The 18172-nt window shown below is 43.0% G+C and overlaps 1 protein-coding gene across 1 annotated transcript; it reads right to left on the minus strand.

The window, feature by feature from the left end:
- Positions 1–6636: 6636 nt before the first annotated feature.
- Positions 6637–7788, minus strand: LOC136562792 (sarcoplasmic reticulum histidine-rich calcium-binding protein-like). The gene has a single exon (XM_066559799.1). The coding sequence runs from the start codon at positions 7786–7788 to the stop codon at positions 6637–6639; it is 1152 nt and encodes a 383-aa protein (XP_066415896.1).
- Between the last annotated feature and the right edge of the window lie 10384 nt (positions 7789–18172).

Below are 18172 nucleotides of genomic sequence, written 5' to 3' on the forward strand. Positions count from 1 at the left end.
GAGCCTCGGTCTTCCCTTTATATAGTTGATTTTTGAAGGAGAGAGATAGATGAGAGATAGACAGACAGACAGATAGATAGATAGATAGATAACAGATAGACAGATAGGTGATAGATAGATAGATAGATAGATAGATAGATAGATAGATAGATAACAGACAGATAGGTGATAGATAGATAGATAGATAGATAGATAGATAGATAGATAGATAGATAGTTCAATAGTTCTTGAAAGACTGGCATGTAAGAGGTTCCTGTTGAAGTGACATCAAAGTGTTGCAAGATACCTGGAATGACCTCAGCATACTGCACTGAGTGTTCTCCCAGCAACTGCTGTAGTGCACTATTTCTCAAACCCTTCAGGTAAAATGTGAAGAGCTCCTTGGTGCACAGGTACCTCTAGCAGTTATGATAAATTAATATTTACTGGATCTGCTAAAGCCACCCCTTTGGGGTCACAATTAAATGAGGCTCTCCTCTCTTCTAAAAGGTAAAAAAAAGTATGTTTTAACATCTCAAAGTTTCTAGACTCCACATTTATGGAGCAAAAAACAGGTAGCACCTAGGGTCCCAGAAGACCAAGAATAAGTAAAAAGGATGCAGTATTAATTTGTTTTTTCTTAGAAAGTGATAGATAATAGGCTAAACCCCCATTTTTTATCTCTGTTTAAGAGTTCATATTTTACTGTTTCTGAGGGGTGTCAGTCCTCTATCATGTTTGCACATTCCTAGAGTGAAAATTACTTTTTTTTCAAATTGCTTTTTTAAGGGGTTGACTATGAATGTTGGACTAGACTTGGAGGACCACATTCCTTCTGCCTTTTCTGGCCCTTGACAACAAATCACCACTTCTATATGCATCATTTATTCATATAAGAAATTGGAATGGTCTCTTTGCTACTAAATTATCTCTGGGAAAGCTGGGTCTGTTTAGAATAATGTTTAGAATAAACACAGCTGATGTTTACCCATTTACAATTGTAAAATGTGCTGTACAAAACCACTCAACTTCTAGCCTGACTCGGGTCACACTTTGTGACTACATCGAGCAGTTTACCTTTTCTTTGGCAGAGCTTCAGGAAGGTGAGCTCTGTGCTCCCTCTTGTGGCACATGTAGAAATGTGAAGAAAGTTTGGGGAAAAACTGCCTGTGACAGTGAGGGAAGTGGAATGTGTTCGTTTTACTTAGCATCTTGTGACAGAATAAAGTCAGATTTCTGATGTTACCCGAAGTGGTGTGAAAGTAAAAGGTTTTCTTAGGTCAAAAGACAGACCTGAAGCAAATAACTTTCTAAAGCAAGGCTAAATGCTGGATTTTATCATAGCTTTCCAATAGTGAGGGAATTCAGAATTGTGAAATACAGTTAGGTATATGCTCTGTTGATTGATTTTTACATATACACATGAAAGAACAGCTTAGGAATATTTACCTCACATTAGTTGAGTTTTTATGTCACTTCCTGCAGGCCTTTGTGCCATTTGGTGTATCTTCCCCTTTCTACTACTTCTTTGGTGTATTTGGTGTATTTTTCCCTTTCCCTTACTTTTTCTTCAGGTTTGTGATCCAATAGCAGAAAATGCATTCATTTTGTAATCCATTAGCTTGCTTGGCCCTAGATTTTATGCAACATTTACATTAGATGTGCAAAGATACTGATCCCATAGGTGGAAATTATGTGCACTCTAGAGATGAGAAGAGGAATAGCAACAGCGATTACTACACCCCAGATTACTGCAGGTTGCTCTGACTCTGTAGAGATGCTGTGTTTTCTTGGACTCCATAATGCCACTTGTGACAATGTGTTTTTCTGGAAATATTTCTGGAAATATTCTTCCTCAGGGAAGAATTTTTTTAAACTTTGTAGTGAAGCATTATGCAACGTCATCTGCAGGGTGAGGAGCCTGGTTTGAAGGGGACTTCACTATTTAGCTTTATGTCTTTGCCATGGGCTGCAGTGTTACTGCATACACACATGTGGGAGTGCCCAGAGCTCCAGGACCCCCTGCGGCTGTGAACGGGTGCAAAGTCTGGTCTTCAAGTTACTGAGAGACAAGTGAGGAATATCAGAGAGGTAAGTAGTTATGTAGTTGTTAAAGATGTAACTGGTCTTACACAGTTACAGGAAAAGAGAAACAGGTCTGGCTCAATGATACAGAACTAACACCACAGAATGACTGTGGGTTTGGCCCAATTATAGTTTTAAGGAACGATGGTATCACTGCCTAAACAGGCTAATAATATTCTGCAGGTTATATAATGACTTCCCTTCTCTGTTGACCATAACTGTATCCATTAAATGTCTTCAGCCTCCAATATCATGCAGTATCACCAATAGTCTTGTGGACAGTATGAGCCATTGCTGTTGGTTAGATATAGTGGGATTTTGAGAAGGTGGGATGGAGTTAATTTTCTTAACAGTAGTTGTTTTGGGGCTGTGGTTTGGATTTGTGCTGGATGCAGTGCTGATAACTCAGAGGTGTTTTTGTTACTGCTGAGCAGGGTTTACCCTGAGCTGAGCCTTCTCTGCCCCTCAGCCCACCCCAGCAGCGAGAGGCTGGGGCTGCACAAGGAGCTGGAAGGGGACACAGCCAGGACAGCTGATCCCAACTGACCCCAGGGATGTCCCAGACCATGGGGCCTCATCCTCAGCACGGAAATCTGGGAGAGAAGGAGGAAGGGAAGGCATTTGGAGTGATGGTGTTTGTCTTCCCCAGTCACTGTACATGTAATGTAGCCCTGCTGTCCTGGGGACGCTGAGAACCTGCATGCCTTGGCAAAGTGGGAAATGAGATCCTTGTTTTGATTTGCTTGTGTGTACAACTTTTGCTTTCCTATGAAACTGTCTTTTTCTCAACAGGGTATTCTATTCTCACATTTACTTTCTCTTTTACACATTCCACTGGGTGGCTGTGTGGTGCTTAGTTGCTGTCTGGTGTTAAACTGCAATAATGGTGAAAAATTTTAACATTAATGAAAGATTCTGTTGTTGGTGTGGCTCACTCAACAGTTCTGAGCAAAATTGCTTTCCATTTCTCTTTGCTGTGACTTAAAGAATCTGAGTTTGCCTCAGAATTCTTATGTATATTTGTACAGATATTTGTAGTTTTACTGCTGGGTTGAGGAAAAACCATGCAAAGAAATCAATATTTACCTTATCTGGATTAGAAGCCCTAAAGTACTCTAAGCAATGCAAGTATTGAGTGAGCCACTGAGACTTATTTTCAGGGAGTACAAGCTGTTGTAAATGGGGAACACCTGAAGTATCTTGATTTTAAAAGTCACTTAGGAGCATCATCCAGAGCACGTTAAAGTGTGTAGGTGTCTCATACTTTTCCAAGGTGCAGCTGTCATGAACCTGGGGATTTGCAGAGATACAGAAATAAATATTTCAGTGGTGTGGAGTTTTGTTTAACGATGGGACACATTTCAAAACATACATGAGATCTTCTGGGGTATTCATTGCCCCCTTAAACCCTTTCATTGTATGAGCAGTAGAAGATGGATACTTATGTAAAGAAGTGGATGAAAGGTCTCACAGGGAATTGGACAACAAAACACAATAAAAGATGTTCTACTTAATTAAAAAAAAAGTCAGTGAGCCAGACTGAATTTAAATAGTTTCTATGAAAAATCTATCTCTTGGGTGTTAGAGGTGTGAGCTGCTGTTTGCCATTGTGGTGCAGTTGTTCCAGCTCCTATCAGCTTTGGAATGTGCTAACTACAATTTGAAGTCTAAGGGACAAATCAGTTTCTTTATTTTCATCCCTAAATGCCTCACTGATGCTATCCCCAGGCATTTACACCTCAGGGGGAAGGAGCCAAATGATTAAAAGAGTGGCCTGTAGAACCCTTAGGTTAAAATAAAGGACTGGTGTCATGAGCTCCTGTTTCAACACTTTCTGTCTTTGAGCTGTTCAGGAAACACCTTTGTCCAGTGCTCCCAGTACCTGCAAGTAATATATCTTTTTTTTTCCTCTTTAAAATGAAAACCTGAGCTTCTGATGGGATCATGTGAGTCTAGTAATTGGGTCTTTAAAACAGACCCATGAAATAGTGCAGCACTTGTGGTGAGTTATGGGAGTGCTGACAGTGCTTTAAACAAGGGCTCTGTTATAATTCTTGCTGCCCATTTCCTGGTGAACACGGACATGTGCTGCTCTCCTTCCTAGGATGGAGGTGAGGGTGTTACAATTATTGAGAAATGAAGCAGAGATTTATTTTTACATTAACCTGCTACATAAATATCTTTTATACTGTTCGGCTGATTCACAGTCCTCATGAATGGATTAAACTTGCTAGTTTGTCTCTTTATCATGTTGATAGACCTGTTAAATGACACCCTGAGAAATCAGACAGTTCAGTCCTGTGGCCAATGGCAGCCTTTCACAGCAAAGATTTCTGGCTGGGTTGTACGTGCCAAATGTTCAGGCAGCTCGTGCTTATCAGCATCCATTATACTTTTTGTTGACTTGGACCATTAATAACCTGTCAGATTAGGTAATTAGGCTGTCTCGAGTAGCCAGGGAAAATTGTTTTTCCTAACTGATGGTATGGGCTGTGCAGTTGTGCAGATAAGCACTTGGTCAAACAGCAGTTCAGGCAATTTTTAACTGGCCTTGCTGATGAATGCAAAAGTAGTGCTGAGACATGAGGGCCAGATAACAAGAGAGGGACAGGCACAAAATAAAATTACCTGCCACTTTCGAAATTCTCTCCAAATAAGACACTACTTATTGTTCTGGTTCTGAAAATCTGAATGTAGGAGTAACTATGTTAATTTCAATGCTGTGATGGTTTAGCAAGCATTGTTCCCTTATTCTGAATTAAAACTCATCCCAGACTTGGTGGAATTAGAGAGATTCTCTCAAGAAGGTGTCATTTTACCCCTGTAGTAAAGCTGGCTGCTGGTAGTACCCATTATTGTTCTGAGATTCTCTTTCTTCAGTGACCTTTTTTCTTTGGCACTGATGGAGTCTGTTGTGCCCAGGAAATGCTTCAGCAGTTAGTAGGTGCAGGAAAGGTCTGTGTATTCTGTTGAAGCTGGGGTCCCAGCTCTTGGGTGAAGGACATTTACCTATTTCTAGAAGCAACCCTCATTGTGAAAAGGCCGATGGTTTTGGCAACATCCATCAAACAAGTTTAGTTATGTGAAAACTTTCGGCTGGAATACACAAGAAAATTAATTTTCCTGAAAAGCCATTTGGGTTTTCCATGATCAAGGGCTTATGTTCTTGAAGCTTGCAATATTTGGGCCAACTTATAAGATGGGTGCAAGAGTCATAGAGGCAACTTTATTCTGTAAGATGAATGAATACATGCACGGAAAGCTGTTTTAAAAGGGAATTTAATATACTCATTCCTCTGACTTGGAATGATGTCTGGGAGGGAAGCAAACCAGCACAAAACCAGTGATTGTTCAGTACTGATGCTGACAGATTGCCACAGTGGCTTGAGATGGTGGCTCAGCTGCCCTGTCCTATCAACTCACAGGGACAGGGGGAAAATTAGCTGTGCTTGTGTGCAGGAGGTGGATGGATGAGGTGGCAGAGGGCTGGAACAACCTCTACTCTTGTCGATCTACAGGGAACATCTTGAAAGACATGACTTGTTCTGGCTGACACAAACCTCTGCGTGCTCATCTTGCAGCCCAGGTGGGTGCAGTGGATCTGCAGCCTGGCTGCCTCTACTGAGCCTTTTCCTCCACTCCAGATGCTTGGCAGAGACTCGTAGCTGCCTGGCATCCTTTGCCAGCTGAGAGACCATGGAGATTTATGTGGCATAAACTTAACCACCTCAAAGTAAAAATACTTCCTGACAGCCAGCCCTGCCCAGGATATGTAGTAGAGGAGACTGAGAGCTCCTTCCTCCAGGGAGAGGTCACTGAAAATGGTGTATTATCCTTGTTCACTGATGCTTCCTCAGTAGATTTGCACAGGGCAGCAGCCAGGCCAGGATAGGGCTGGTCCTTGCCTTGCAGAAAATAGTGTAGGGAGCCTAAAAAGAACTAAGTGTTCCCTGTTTGAGTGCTGGCACATGCCTCAGTGCCCAGGGAATTATATGCTATTGCACTTTTTTGCAGCCCCCGATGGGATAATGAAGATTTCTAAACGTCACTGAAGAAATTTTGGTGAGCTTCTGGCTGATAAAAATAGATGTGTTTAAATGGTCTCATTTTGATTTACTCTCTGAGAGTCATTGGTGTGGGCTTCAGTGCAGCATTAGGTGTTTAGAGTGGGTTCAAAGGTAGGGGACAGTTGATGTGTGGACAACAGTCCATTAGAAGCCAGCTTTATCCAGCACTGAGGTGGTTTAATCCATGCTTGGTTTATGGAAGTGAATGGATTGGGTCTATTGAACTTTTCACTTAAAACAGGATGAAAATTCCCTTGCTTTGAAGTTCAGCAATTGGACTTAGACTCCAGCAGTTCTCCTCTTTTATTTTCAGGATGGCCTTGACTTTTCAGTGCATATTTTCCTTAACACAGCTACACAGGATTTGAGCAGCTAGCTCATTAATACAGAGCCTGTTCTCCAGCTTCTTTTGCCTTCTCTCTTCTCCCCTTGTGCAAGGAGTCCCTGCCCATCTCTGAGATCCCTTCAACCCCAACCATTCTGTGACTGAGTCCCATTGTGCGACCTATCCCTGCGCTGTTCGCTGGCGATGGGGAGCAAGGAGAGCCCGAGTCCTGCCCGCTGCCTTGGAGGGGCCGGTGGCTGCGGTGTCCCTGTCTCGGTGTCCCCGCCTCGGTGTCCCCGTCTCGGTGTCCCCTGTCTCGGTGTCCCCCGTCCCGGTGTCCCCTGTCTCGGTGTCCCGTGTCTCGGTGTCTCCGTCTCGGTGTCCCCGTCCCGGTGTCCCCGTCCCGGTGTCCCCTGTCTCGGTGTCCCCTGTCTCGGTGTCCCCGTCTCTGTGTCCCCGTCTCGGTGTCCCTGTCTCGGTGTCCCCTGACTCGGTGTCCCCCGTCTCGGTGTCCCCTGTCTCGGTGTCCCCGTCTCGGTGTCCCCTGTCCCGATGTCCCCGTCTCGGTGTCCCTGTCTCGGTGTCCCCTGTCCCGATGTCCCCTGTCTCTGTGTCCCCGTCTCGGTGTCCCCGTCTCTGTGTCCCTGTCCCGGTGTCCTCTGTCTCTGTGTCCCCGTCTCGGTGTCCCCGTCTCGGTGTCCCTGTCCCGGTGTCCTCTGTCTCTGTGTCCCCGTCTCGGTGTCCCCGTCTCGGTGTCCCCGTCTCGGTGTCCCCTGTCCCGGTGTCCCCGTCTCGGTGTCCCTGTCTCGGTGTCCCTGTCTCGGTGTCCCTGTCTCGGTGTCCCCTGACTCGGTGTCCCCGTCTCGGTGTCCCTGTCTCGGTGTCCCCTGTCTCGGTGTCCCTGTCTCGGTGTCCCTGTCTCGGTGTCCCCTGTCTCTGTGTCCCCGTCCCGGTGTCCCCTGTCCCGGTGTCCCCGTCCCGGTGTCCCCTCTCCCGGTGTCCCCGTCTCGGTGTCCCCGTCCCGGTGCCCCCGTCTCGGTGTCCCTGTCTCGGTGTCCCCGTCCCTGTGTCCCCGTCTCGGTGTCCCCGTCTCGGTGTCCCCGTCCCGGTGTCCTCTGTCTCGGTGTCCCCGTCTCGGTGTCCCCGTCCCGGTGTCCCCGTCCCGGTGTCCCTGTCTCGGTGTCCCCGTCTCGGTGTCCTCGTCCCGGTGTCCCTGTCTCGGTGCCCGTGCTGTCCCGGCGCTGTCGCTTGCGCTGGGCACCGCGCGGTGTCGCCGCCGGCCGCTGCGAGCGCCGGAGCTTCGCGGTCGCTGCTGCCCAGCCCGGCTCCCATCGAGCCCCCGGGGCTCCCCAGCTCTCGGTGCTCCCCCTGTGGGTTTATGTTCTGGCAGCTTTAAAAACGCCATCGCTGCTGCTGCCCGCCCGCTTTTTGTGATCACAGGATCACAAAATCTTTGTTTTAATCGTGTCCGAAAACTTTGCTGCAGCGTTTCAGGAAAGCAGCTGAAATTATGTTGTTTTGGGCATCAAATAGTGTAATAACTAAGAAAAAAACTAAAAGCAAATGGACACAGGGCAAGAAGAGAGCTGCTGTGTCCTTCCTTATCAAAATTTCTTGTTGTTCAGTCTTTATGAAAACTATGCTGTACTTAGTTTCTATGGAAAGTCCAAGGAGGAAAAAGGCAAAAATAAATGGTTTAGTAGAATCTAGAGATGAATTCTACATAAAACTTAACAGGTTATATATAGCTCTTATACAGGTTGCTGTGGTTTAACCCCAGACACTAACACACAGCTGGGATGGGGACGAGAATTGGGAAAAGGTGAAACATGAAGTGGGATAAGAACAGTGTAAGTTTTGAACAGTTCTGGTCAGCAATAAACAAAGGGAGAATCATTTTAGTACAATGAAGAAAAATTGGCCCCTATGGCTTGGAGGATAGGAAAAAACCTGCAAAGTGCAGGCACAGGCTCCAAAATCTCAGACCCAGAGGTAACAGAAAGTGCTTATCTGGATCATTCACATTTCAGGTCTGCATTTACACCAGAGGTGAATGTACTGACTCCAGTGTGTATCAGAAGTTTGCAAGTAGAGGAAGGTATAGAAATCTCTAACAAAAGATTACTCCAGGGTAAGGTTAGGAAAAATAAACAACACTTAAACTGCTTAATGGATGCTGTAAATCATTCCAATACAAAAGAATCATTCAAGGATGAAGAATGTACAAGAAAGAGATGGGCCATAATACTGAATATCTAAGTTATTGTTGTTTTACAAGATGTTGGGAAATAAGAAATTTAAATTCTACTGCAAAGAGATGTTAGGGTGCAGAACATCCTACGAGATCAACAAAGCTTTGTACGCTTCTGTCTACTGCAGATGGTACCAAGATGTCACTGTCCAGGGAAGGGAGGTGTCTCTTGTTCACAAAGAGTAAGAAGACTGAATTTTGGACAAAGAATAGAAATTCAGTCAGAACCTGAGCCAATCAATAATTTTAGAATGGCAATATGTAAAGGACAGGTTGTGCTGGGGAGAAGAGTTGATCAATGCCTCTTTGTTCTCTGGCCCTTGTTGTAGAATACTGCAGGATGCTCCTAAATGCAGGCATTAAGTGAGGTTCTTTTTGCCACAACTTCCCAGTAAAAAGGCAAAAAGAAACAGGATCCATGTGTAACCTGTTGTTTTGTCAATTATTCTATCCACTCCTGTTGGTGTTCTAACTGCACTAACAGTTGCTTTGTGGTGAAATAACTCTCTAAAAACACACACTGACAAATCCTAGTCCCAGTATTCCCTTCCAGCTCCATCTTGTGGCTGAGGCAGTGGAAAAAAATCATAAAAACAAATGAAATTGAATTATCTCTCTTCTTTTTTGATTACCTTTTTTAGAGCATCTTAAGTAAACAATTGCCACGATCATCCAGCTCACGGACATCTGAAAAGAGGCAATTCAAGCAGCCTCATTTAAGGCTCTTTTACTTAAATATATTAATGGTATTTCCCACCTTATCTGTTTTTCCTGACCTTAAGTTCATCTATCTCTGTGTAGCTGCTTGCCTGCATTGTGTGTGATGATAATATTGTGAAATGTCGTTTTGAATGCTGGAGGCAGAGAATGTACAGCTGACAAATGAATTGGTCAGACTTGTGCTGAGGAACAGACAATTTTGGGATTAGCTTCCAAGTTTACTGCAATTTTCCTAGTTTACTGCAAGTGTGTTATCTCTTCTTCAAAATTTATCTCCTTGTGTGGTTAAACAACTGTTGATAAGGCTTGCCTGTAAGGCCACTTTTAATGATCCTAAATAATATTACACCATGTAATCTTTTCATGCATACGTGTCATAGTAGCTAAAAGACTTTCTATGCTTATGGAAAGTTAATCAACAATAATGCCAAATGTGTATCTGGTCTTGTTTTAATGGTCTTTATCTCAAGTTTTGATCACTATTGTAGTTCTTAAAATCTGGAAAAGTGTGACAAAGAATTTTGCATTCATGAGTTAACATGTCCATCTATTAATCAAAATGAGTTTTCACCTCAGTTCTTGCTCTTGTCAACTGGCTATACTTATATAAGTCCTCTGTCTTACACTGAGGTCCATTCAGGGTCAGGGAGTCAGCAATACCTTCACTGTGCAGAAAAACAACAAGAGCACAGGGGGCTGCATCTTGCTTGTGAAAGGTCAAAACTCTCCACTGTTAACTTCACATGACTTTGGAAAAGGCTTCTGACCTATTTTTTTTTTTTTTTTGTAAATAGCAGTATATGTTAATATCTGATGTTTTTCTTGGCACCCTGTCTAAACATTTATACCTGTGAACTGGGAATGTTGAGCTACCACTGAGGAAAAAGGAGAATTCTTCTTTGGAAGAATTTCACAGTCAGTTTATGCAGGCAAAAATGAAGATATAAGGGCTGTGGCAAAGAGGAGTCAGACCTAGAAATCTTCTTCAGCTTTATGAAAATGATCAGACAGAGCCTTTCCCCATCACAGAGCACAGCTGGCCTGCCATTGGTATGTTCTCTGTATTCATCCACTGAAGGCTTTGCCCTGGGCAGCCAAGAAGCACCGCGGGGATATAAGTGCCTCAACCCTTGCATCTCTGTTAGTTCCCCTCCTTGTCACCCTGAGAATTATATGACATGTCATTTTCTGTCAGCTTCTTTTCTCCTTCTGGGGCACTGAGGCAAATAATTAATTTATCTTGTTTTAGAAAACGTCATTTTGCCATCTCGATAAATTTCCCTGGCTGCTGTGTCCCTCCGAGCCATTCTGGCTGCTTTACTACTAGCGCCCCATGTGCCTTCTGGACTTGATTTTTTTTCTTTATTTGTCTGACTATCTTACATTTTCTTTTATTTATTTTACCCCTTTGCTTTTCCTCTCATTTGTTCACAGCTGATAGGCTTTAAACTTGCCAGTCATCAGCATCTGATGTTTTAGTGTCCATATGCCTCTAGAACTTTTTATAGCTTTGTATCAGTCTATATTGTCTTTCCCAATATGCCCAAGGAAAGCTCACAGTGAATCCTGTACTTAACACTGAGCCCAAAACAGTCCTTGCACACCACAGAGCCTGTAAGCCACTTTTCTCTGTCTGCCCTGACAGTCTTATTTTCATGCAATTTGTTCAGTTCTCTGTGGCTTGGAACATATCTTCATATCTTAGCATTATGAAGATATGGAGTCATGATCTCATGTTCAGAATGTCCCACTGACCCCTTAGCATTGCAAAAATGCCTGGTTCAAGTTTTGACATTACTCAAAAAGAAAGAGAGCAAAATTTTCCCATGAAGATCCATGAAAATTTTGTACATTTGCTGCTTTCCCACAGCTTTGTTTAATGACTTGGAAGACAGTGGGGTGGGCAGTACTGTGAAAACAGTGGCTTCCACTGATGGAAGATGACATGCAAGAGATAAAGGAAGAGGAGAGAAAGGAGGCTGAGTAGTGGTAGGTATCAGATATGGAAACCAGAGAGCAGTTTGTCTATAGAGCTTCTAACAACACCACTGGGCTTGGTAACATCTCTGAAATGGAAGAAGACAGATGTGGTTAGGATGAGTTTTAGGATTAGAGAATCACTGGGTGAAACAGAAGGTTTAGGTCCAGTGAATTTACAGCATGATGACTTTGGTTAATGTATTACTGCTCTTTGCATCTGTTCCCTGTGCCTATGGAATCAGGTCTGAGGGCTTTAGTGATGCCCTCATTTTGGATTGGATTTTGGCCCTGCTGTTCCTGTGAACAAGGCTGAGAACAGTGGTACCTTCCTGTTCAAAATGCTCGCTTCAATCTGCAGAACACTTTGAGGAAGGGAGAATGGCAGCCAAACTCCTGAGCTGCCAGAAACTTTGCTGCATCTGGTTCTCTTGCCCCCACTCCTCTTCTGAACTGAACTCTGATCTGGAGTCACTCAAAGACAATGAGCATAGAATCCTATGCAAGGTTTCATGTCACATTTCAAAGTAGAACCCTAAACCTGTAAAAGACCAAAGTGTGAGTAAAGGATTGAGAAGGCAGAGTGAAAGGTATTGGGGGAGGTGATGGCAGGTGAGGGTTATGTGGGAGGAAGAGAATGAATTCACATTTAAGGCTCATCTGACGCTTCATGCCCTGACCTGTGGTAGGTCTAAGTTTAGAGAATAAAGGTAAGGACTTAGGAGAGGGGAAACAGATAAAAGAAACAAAGCAAACAGCGAATGTGCTACCCTGGAGGCCTTATTTCCATAGTATGGAGCTGTGGTGCAGCCAGCAGCTATGACGGCTTAAAGGAAATAATTTAGAGGGATCTGAGTGAGCTTTCCCCAGAGCAGCTACTCATTAGTGTCACCAGAGAGACAGAATTATGCAAGTCTTTGTTTCAGGTAAAAGAGATGTTACCTTCCAGCAAGGAAGGGCTGTGCTGACAAAGAATTTCTGTTTTAAAAGCTCTGCTATGGACTTAAATTAGCTGCTATCCAGACTCAGCAATTATGGGCATCTTTCTGGGATGTGACTATTTATACATGTAAGGTAGCTGGTGAGAGTAGGGCCAGCACCAGCCTGGTTCTCCTCTTTGCCTGCAGAAAACAAGTGAGCTCTCCCTGTCCCAGTTATGCACAGAGGATTTTAGGCTCTGTTCCCAGGAGGAGCAGAGGCTGTTCTGTCCCTAGGCAGTGAGGATCAAAGAGCTGTGAGGAGCACAGGGTGCTCTGGCCCACCATCCTAGCATAGCAATAGGGTTCTTGGCTGGGAGGTACACACAGGAGGTGGGATCACTCCCCCCTCTAGTATTGCTTCCTCAGCCATGGTTGCAGTAGTCTTGATTCCATGTCTTACATTTCTTACATTTAAAGGAGCAGCTGCTCTCTAATTTTCCCTTTCTAAGTACTTCCTTCCCTGAAACATCATTGTGACCAGCCTTGATGAGGGTACTAGTCCTCACAGCTTTGCTGTTTTGAGGAAAACAAGGTTAACACTGTTAGCCCAAGGTAAATTCTAGTGAGAATTCAGGTGTTGCAGTTTTAATGTGCACTAGTGGTCTGGATACACCCTTAGCTCTGCCACAGCCTTAACCCAGCTGCCCAAGCCCATGCATTAGAGCCTGTATTAGCAGCCTTGAACAGTTTATCTGTGGTGTAACACAGGGTTTAAAGACTTTGACAAGAGGTATGAAGAAGGTAGCCACTCAGAGCTCTCTCCTGCCTTTCTCTGATTTCCTACCTTGTCTCTTAATGGGCTGGGAGAAGTTATGGTGCTTGCACACTCACAGGCAAGGCAAGATAAATCTATCTGCTACATAAAAATGTGCTGTTATGGAAGAATTTTCTGAGATTTTCTCAGCAGAGAGCATGTAACATTTTCCAGTTATTTTCTTACACTATGTTTTGGTAGGATATAGAATGGGCTAAAAATTGGATTCAGAATTTAGTGGAAACTTCCTTTCTTTTGTTGCAGCTTTCATTGATACTTGCAATTTTGAAGGAAAAAAATAGTGTGAACAATGAAAACTCTGTGTTGTTCACATCATAAATCAAGAAATGACTGGAAAGAAAGAGCCAGTGCAGAAGATTCTTGCTTATCTGAACCCTGAGATTCTGCTTTAGTCAGATAGACTGAGATACCCAGCATAGGAAAGGTCCCTTTCAACCTTCTGTGTGAAAAAGGAAGGGCTTGTTTGTACAGAGAGAAATACAATGCCTGAATATGATTGACTGTGACTGTGACAGGACAAAAGACTTGAATTCATAGACTCATTTCTGAGCTGTTCCTCACTAGGCAGATCCAGACTGTCATATGCTCAGGATGGATGTGGATATCTTGGCTTTCAGTGAGACAAGATTTAGGCCAATATGAGCTTGTTCTTTGGTCTGTGAACATTTGGCACGGAATACGTTGCACTACTCTGATCGATCCCATGCAATGGGATTTCCATAAATTTTTTAAATATAGACTTCATAAATACAGTGTTTGGCCCATGCAGCAAATGGATCTGACTTTCCCAAAGTTAAGAGCTGGAGGGTGAGCAAACAGATCATTCCTGGCTGCTATAGCATCACACAGGGACCATACAGATCCAAGAGCAGTAAGAAAAAGACAAAAGTCATACTGAAATGAGGAGTAATGAGGAAAATAATATAAAACCCTAGTATACAAAGTCAGACCATTTGGCTTTGATCCTGCATGAGAAGTGTTTATTCAAGGACTGTGTTTGATGCTTAGTGATGTGAGGCAAAGTAGAGTAGAAAAACAGGGGCTATGAGAAAACTGGGTGCACAACCACCTGTGCCTCTGTGCCAGGCTAACCCCTCTAAATTACTACTGGGGCTGTGAGTATTTTCTCCAGCTTCCTTTGCTGTACATTTGTGTGCAGGTAGGAGTGTCTTGCCCTGTAGGGGGATAGAATATAAGAAAATAAAGGTAGCATAGAAAGTAATCTTACCCCTAAGGAGTTGCAGCTGGGCTAATTATTAAAGACTAGGAGCAAGCCTGACTTTAACAGGCCACAGCTGTAACCAAAGAGAAGAAGAGTGCTGTAAAAGAGTGGGGTGGCTGGGTGAGGGGGAACTGGAGTCAGTTGGCTGCTGTGAGAAGAAGGGAGAGTCAGTGCTTAGAGGAGCTGCTTATGAGAAACATCAAGGAGGTATGAAGCTCTCACAATAAGCAAACAACAATATGGAATCTTTGCAATTAATGACAACATTGCCCAGTGCAGATTGGTAGCATGAACAGGCCATGTTTGTCAGTAGGGGAAAAGCGGCATATTTAGTAATCAAACAAAATTGATGAAAATGTCTAATGAGCTACTGAAACTTTCTGAACAGGCTCAGACATTTGTTTTCCCAGCAGCTTTTATTGACTGGCCCTATTGTAACATCTTGCTGGAACAGTTGTAAAAAATATTCCATGATGGTGGTGAGTTAGAGCTTTTTTTGGATGAGTTGAGATTTCAACAATAAATTTCATTGCTTTTGAAAACATTGCAGTGCAAGAACAGACATGCTGGTAGTTTTTCTTCTGATTACATGGCTTGCTTTGTGTTAATGTGGGTTTTCTAATCTCATGTAAGCAACTTAATTATAGACAATTTGTGCTCAGTGGATCTTCGTCTTTCCTCAATGAATATAAGCAATGATGGGAATTGGGCTAAATTACTTGCTACAACATCTTTTTCTGCTTGACAATAATGCTCCATTGATCATTGCCAAAAAAAGCTTATGAGATATGTGACTACCTCAATGTGCATATGGAGTTTATCACCTCTTTATTACCTATGTTATGTACATAATAGGAATTTGTTAAGTTGTTCAACCAGAGAGAGAATTTTCTAGCAAGCATAAGGATAGAAATATTGGAGTCTCGAGAGTGTAGGATCAGGATACAGCTAAGTGTTATGCTAGCATATGAGTCATTAATTTGATGTTACTTAACACAAAACTTGAAAATATGTTTGATTTATATAAAAGAGAACTAGTGTTTTGTGAGTTTGTTCTGAGGAAGAAGGATATTTTATTGAAGAGTCAGAATTTGTATATAAACATTAAGCTGCCTTTGGGGAGTCCAATAACTTCTGTACTGTGGTTAAGTTATAAGGCTGGAGATGTTTTTGAATATAGAATTTTGATAATTAAAAACTGCTAAGTATGTAATGAGTAATACCTGCTGTGGCTTTAGGAGGATTTTTTGCTGACTCTCTTACAGAAAGTTATGGTTAAAACATAGGAAATGAAAAAAAAAAGGTTGGAGATTACTAGTTTTCATGCTGTAATGAAGATGATGTTGTCTTCAGATTTGTGAAATGTTGCATTCAGATTTGTGAGCTTGCAACATGAACAGCTTTTATTTGTGACCTTTTATTTTAAAGACAAACAGAGCTGTCAATAATTTAGGCATGTTCTTAGACTTGTTGGAGCAGGCTGGGCAGTGTCTAAGAGTTCCTTTTATGTGGGATGACATAAGAAACAGGAGAAATTCTTCTAAATCAGAGCAACACACAGCAAAACTAACTTCTAATGAGCTCAGAGAAAAGGTCTGTACTTCATAAATAGACCTAGTCTCTGTAAGATTTCAATCTCAATTGCTTTGGCTTTTTATCTCTAGTAGGACTGTGTGGTTTTACTCTGCATGTGATACTTGATTATTCACAAATATCACAGTACTTGTCATAACAGCATCGTTTTCTTGTGAGAGTTTGATTCTTCATGCCCCTAATCTGGTGAAAAGCAACTTCCTTTTTCTACAGGGATGCAGGCATATTCAAAACAGAAGTATTAAGTACAGTAAGAGCTGAAATGCTTCCCATTTTACTGTTATTCCTATGTGATTTAATTACTTATAATGGGCATATTAATCCCTGTTTTGTAAAGTATTTGTATTGCCCCTCTAGAATACATATCTTAGTACATTTCCTTTCCAACAGAGGCTTAATTACAAATTTTAGAAGATCAGTACAAAAGGTACAGATATAAATGTCTTTAAAACACTTAGGTCAGTTTAGTGCATAATCAAAGGACACTGTTTTTATGTAACAAGGTATGTACTCAGGTTACAGAAATAAATTTTTAATTTGAAATTATGAGATCAATGAGCATTAACTGTTTTCCCAGTTTTAGTTAGAGGTTAGTTAGAGTTCATTTACATTTTGGGAAATCATTACATTAAAATCTCCCTCAAGCAAATATGGTTTTGTGGTTGCTAGAGTTTTCTGTTTAAGGGGAGAGAAACAGAGTTTACAATGTATGGTAGCTGCTGTTTAAAATTTTAGAATCTCGTAAGGGCCTGGGGTGTCATCTCTCCCTAGAAGACAGGACATTTTCCTCTGGAACAGGGTGAGTCTTTGTAAATGCTTTGATAGATAAGAGCCATCTGTGAAGGTGGTCAAAGAAAGAGAGTGGAGAGCAGAAAGACTTTGTGGAAGTAGTTTTTTCAATGGTGGGGGAAAGTGCTTCTCTATTTTTGTCAGTGTTTTGAAAAATGTCATCAGCTCTCAAGGACTGTCAGCAGGTTTTTGAAGCTGGCACATTGGAGAGTGATAGAAAGAGAGCATTTGGCCTGTTCTTCTCACCTAGAAACCCTGCTCCTCTCGCCAGCCCCTGACAGCTGAGATTTTACTTCTTCACAAGCCTGTGAGGAAGGAGGAAGAAGACCAGGCCTGGAAGGGGCCTGCCGATGCCTGCCCCTGGCAGGGGCTCACGGGCGGTTGCTGGGCAGGGAGCGAGGGGAGCAGCCAGTGACCCCCCGCCTGCTCTGCTGCTCCGGCTCCTGAGGGGTTCCAGCCCTTCCAGCCCATCCTGAGCAGATCCCAGAGCCCGTGGTCCGTGTTACAGCACACGTGTGGCCTTTTCACCTAGCACCAGGAGAAAGGGCGTCTCTTTAACAGAGATCCTCTGCAGGCACGGAGGGCAAAATGTGAGGCTTGACAGACTTAGTGACATGTGAGAACAGAGTAATTAGACATTTCATGTGGGGCAGGCACACAGGTGTCTGAGCTGTGAGTGGATATTCAGAGATTTGCTCACTTTGAGGGTGGGTTGAGGCTTCCCTAAAGCCAGGACTTCAGTGTGTTATGCACAGCTTAGCACATGGCCCAGTATCTTTTGGAGGAAGATGTGGATGTGTGAGGGATGGGGTGGAGGTCTTTGAGGAGCTGAAATCCGGATATAAACTATAACTATTCCTATTGAAATTGTGTGTGATGTTCTAGATGAGAGTGTGTTATGAATTCAAGTGGCTGTTGTTGATTTAAGCTGAAGCTTCATCTTATGACTGGAATTTCTACTGAGTACAGGTTTTCAGGAAGGTCTTTGTGGAACAAGAGAAACTCCAGCAAAACATGCCAGAAGAGAATTCTCTTGCTCTAAATTTATTAAGCTAATCCCTGTAGGATGGGTCAAGGACCCAAGGGACAGGGGAGGAAGGAAACAAGAAAGCAGGTTTAAGCAGTAGCCAAGACAAAGAAAGTGTGATAAATGTACAGTTTGGTGCCTTGGCTGCTGCAAGGTGAAAGAATTGTAGATCAATGTATCCCAGCTTGGGAGGATGAGGAACAAATAGGCTTGTGAGTGAGGTTGAGGTATGGAAGCCAACTTATGAAGTATAGCAGCAAAAGTTTCTCTCTTGGATTGTTAAAACCTTTACAGCACTGATTGGTGACTAGGTGAGAATTTGAACTTTTTGAAAGGCTTGGGGGAAAGACAATGTGTTTGTGAGTGTATTACTGCCAGTAGG

The sequence above is a fragment of the Molothrus aeneus genome, chromosome 14, assembly GCF_037042795.1.
Source record: "Molothrus aeneus isolate 106 chromosome 14, BPBGC_Maene_1.0, whole genome shotgun sequence".
Classification (NCBI taxonomy): Eukaryota; Metazoa; Chordata; class Aves; order Passeriformes; family Icteridae; genus Molothrus; species Molothrus aeneus.

What these genes read in the sequence shown, in the direction of transcription:
- LOC136562792 (XM_066559799.1), bottom strand. Translation starts at nt 7,788, where the DNA reads ATGGGAGCCGGGCTGGGCAGCAGCGACCGCGAAGCTCCGGCGCTCGCA.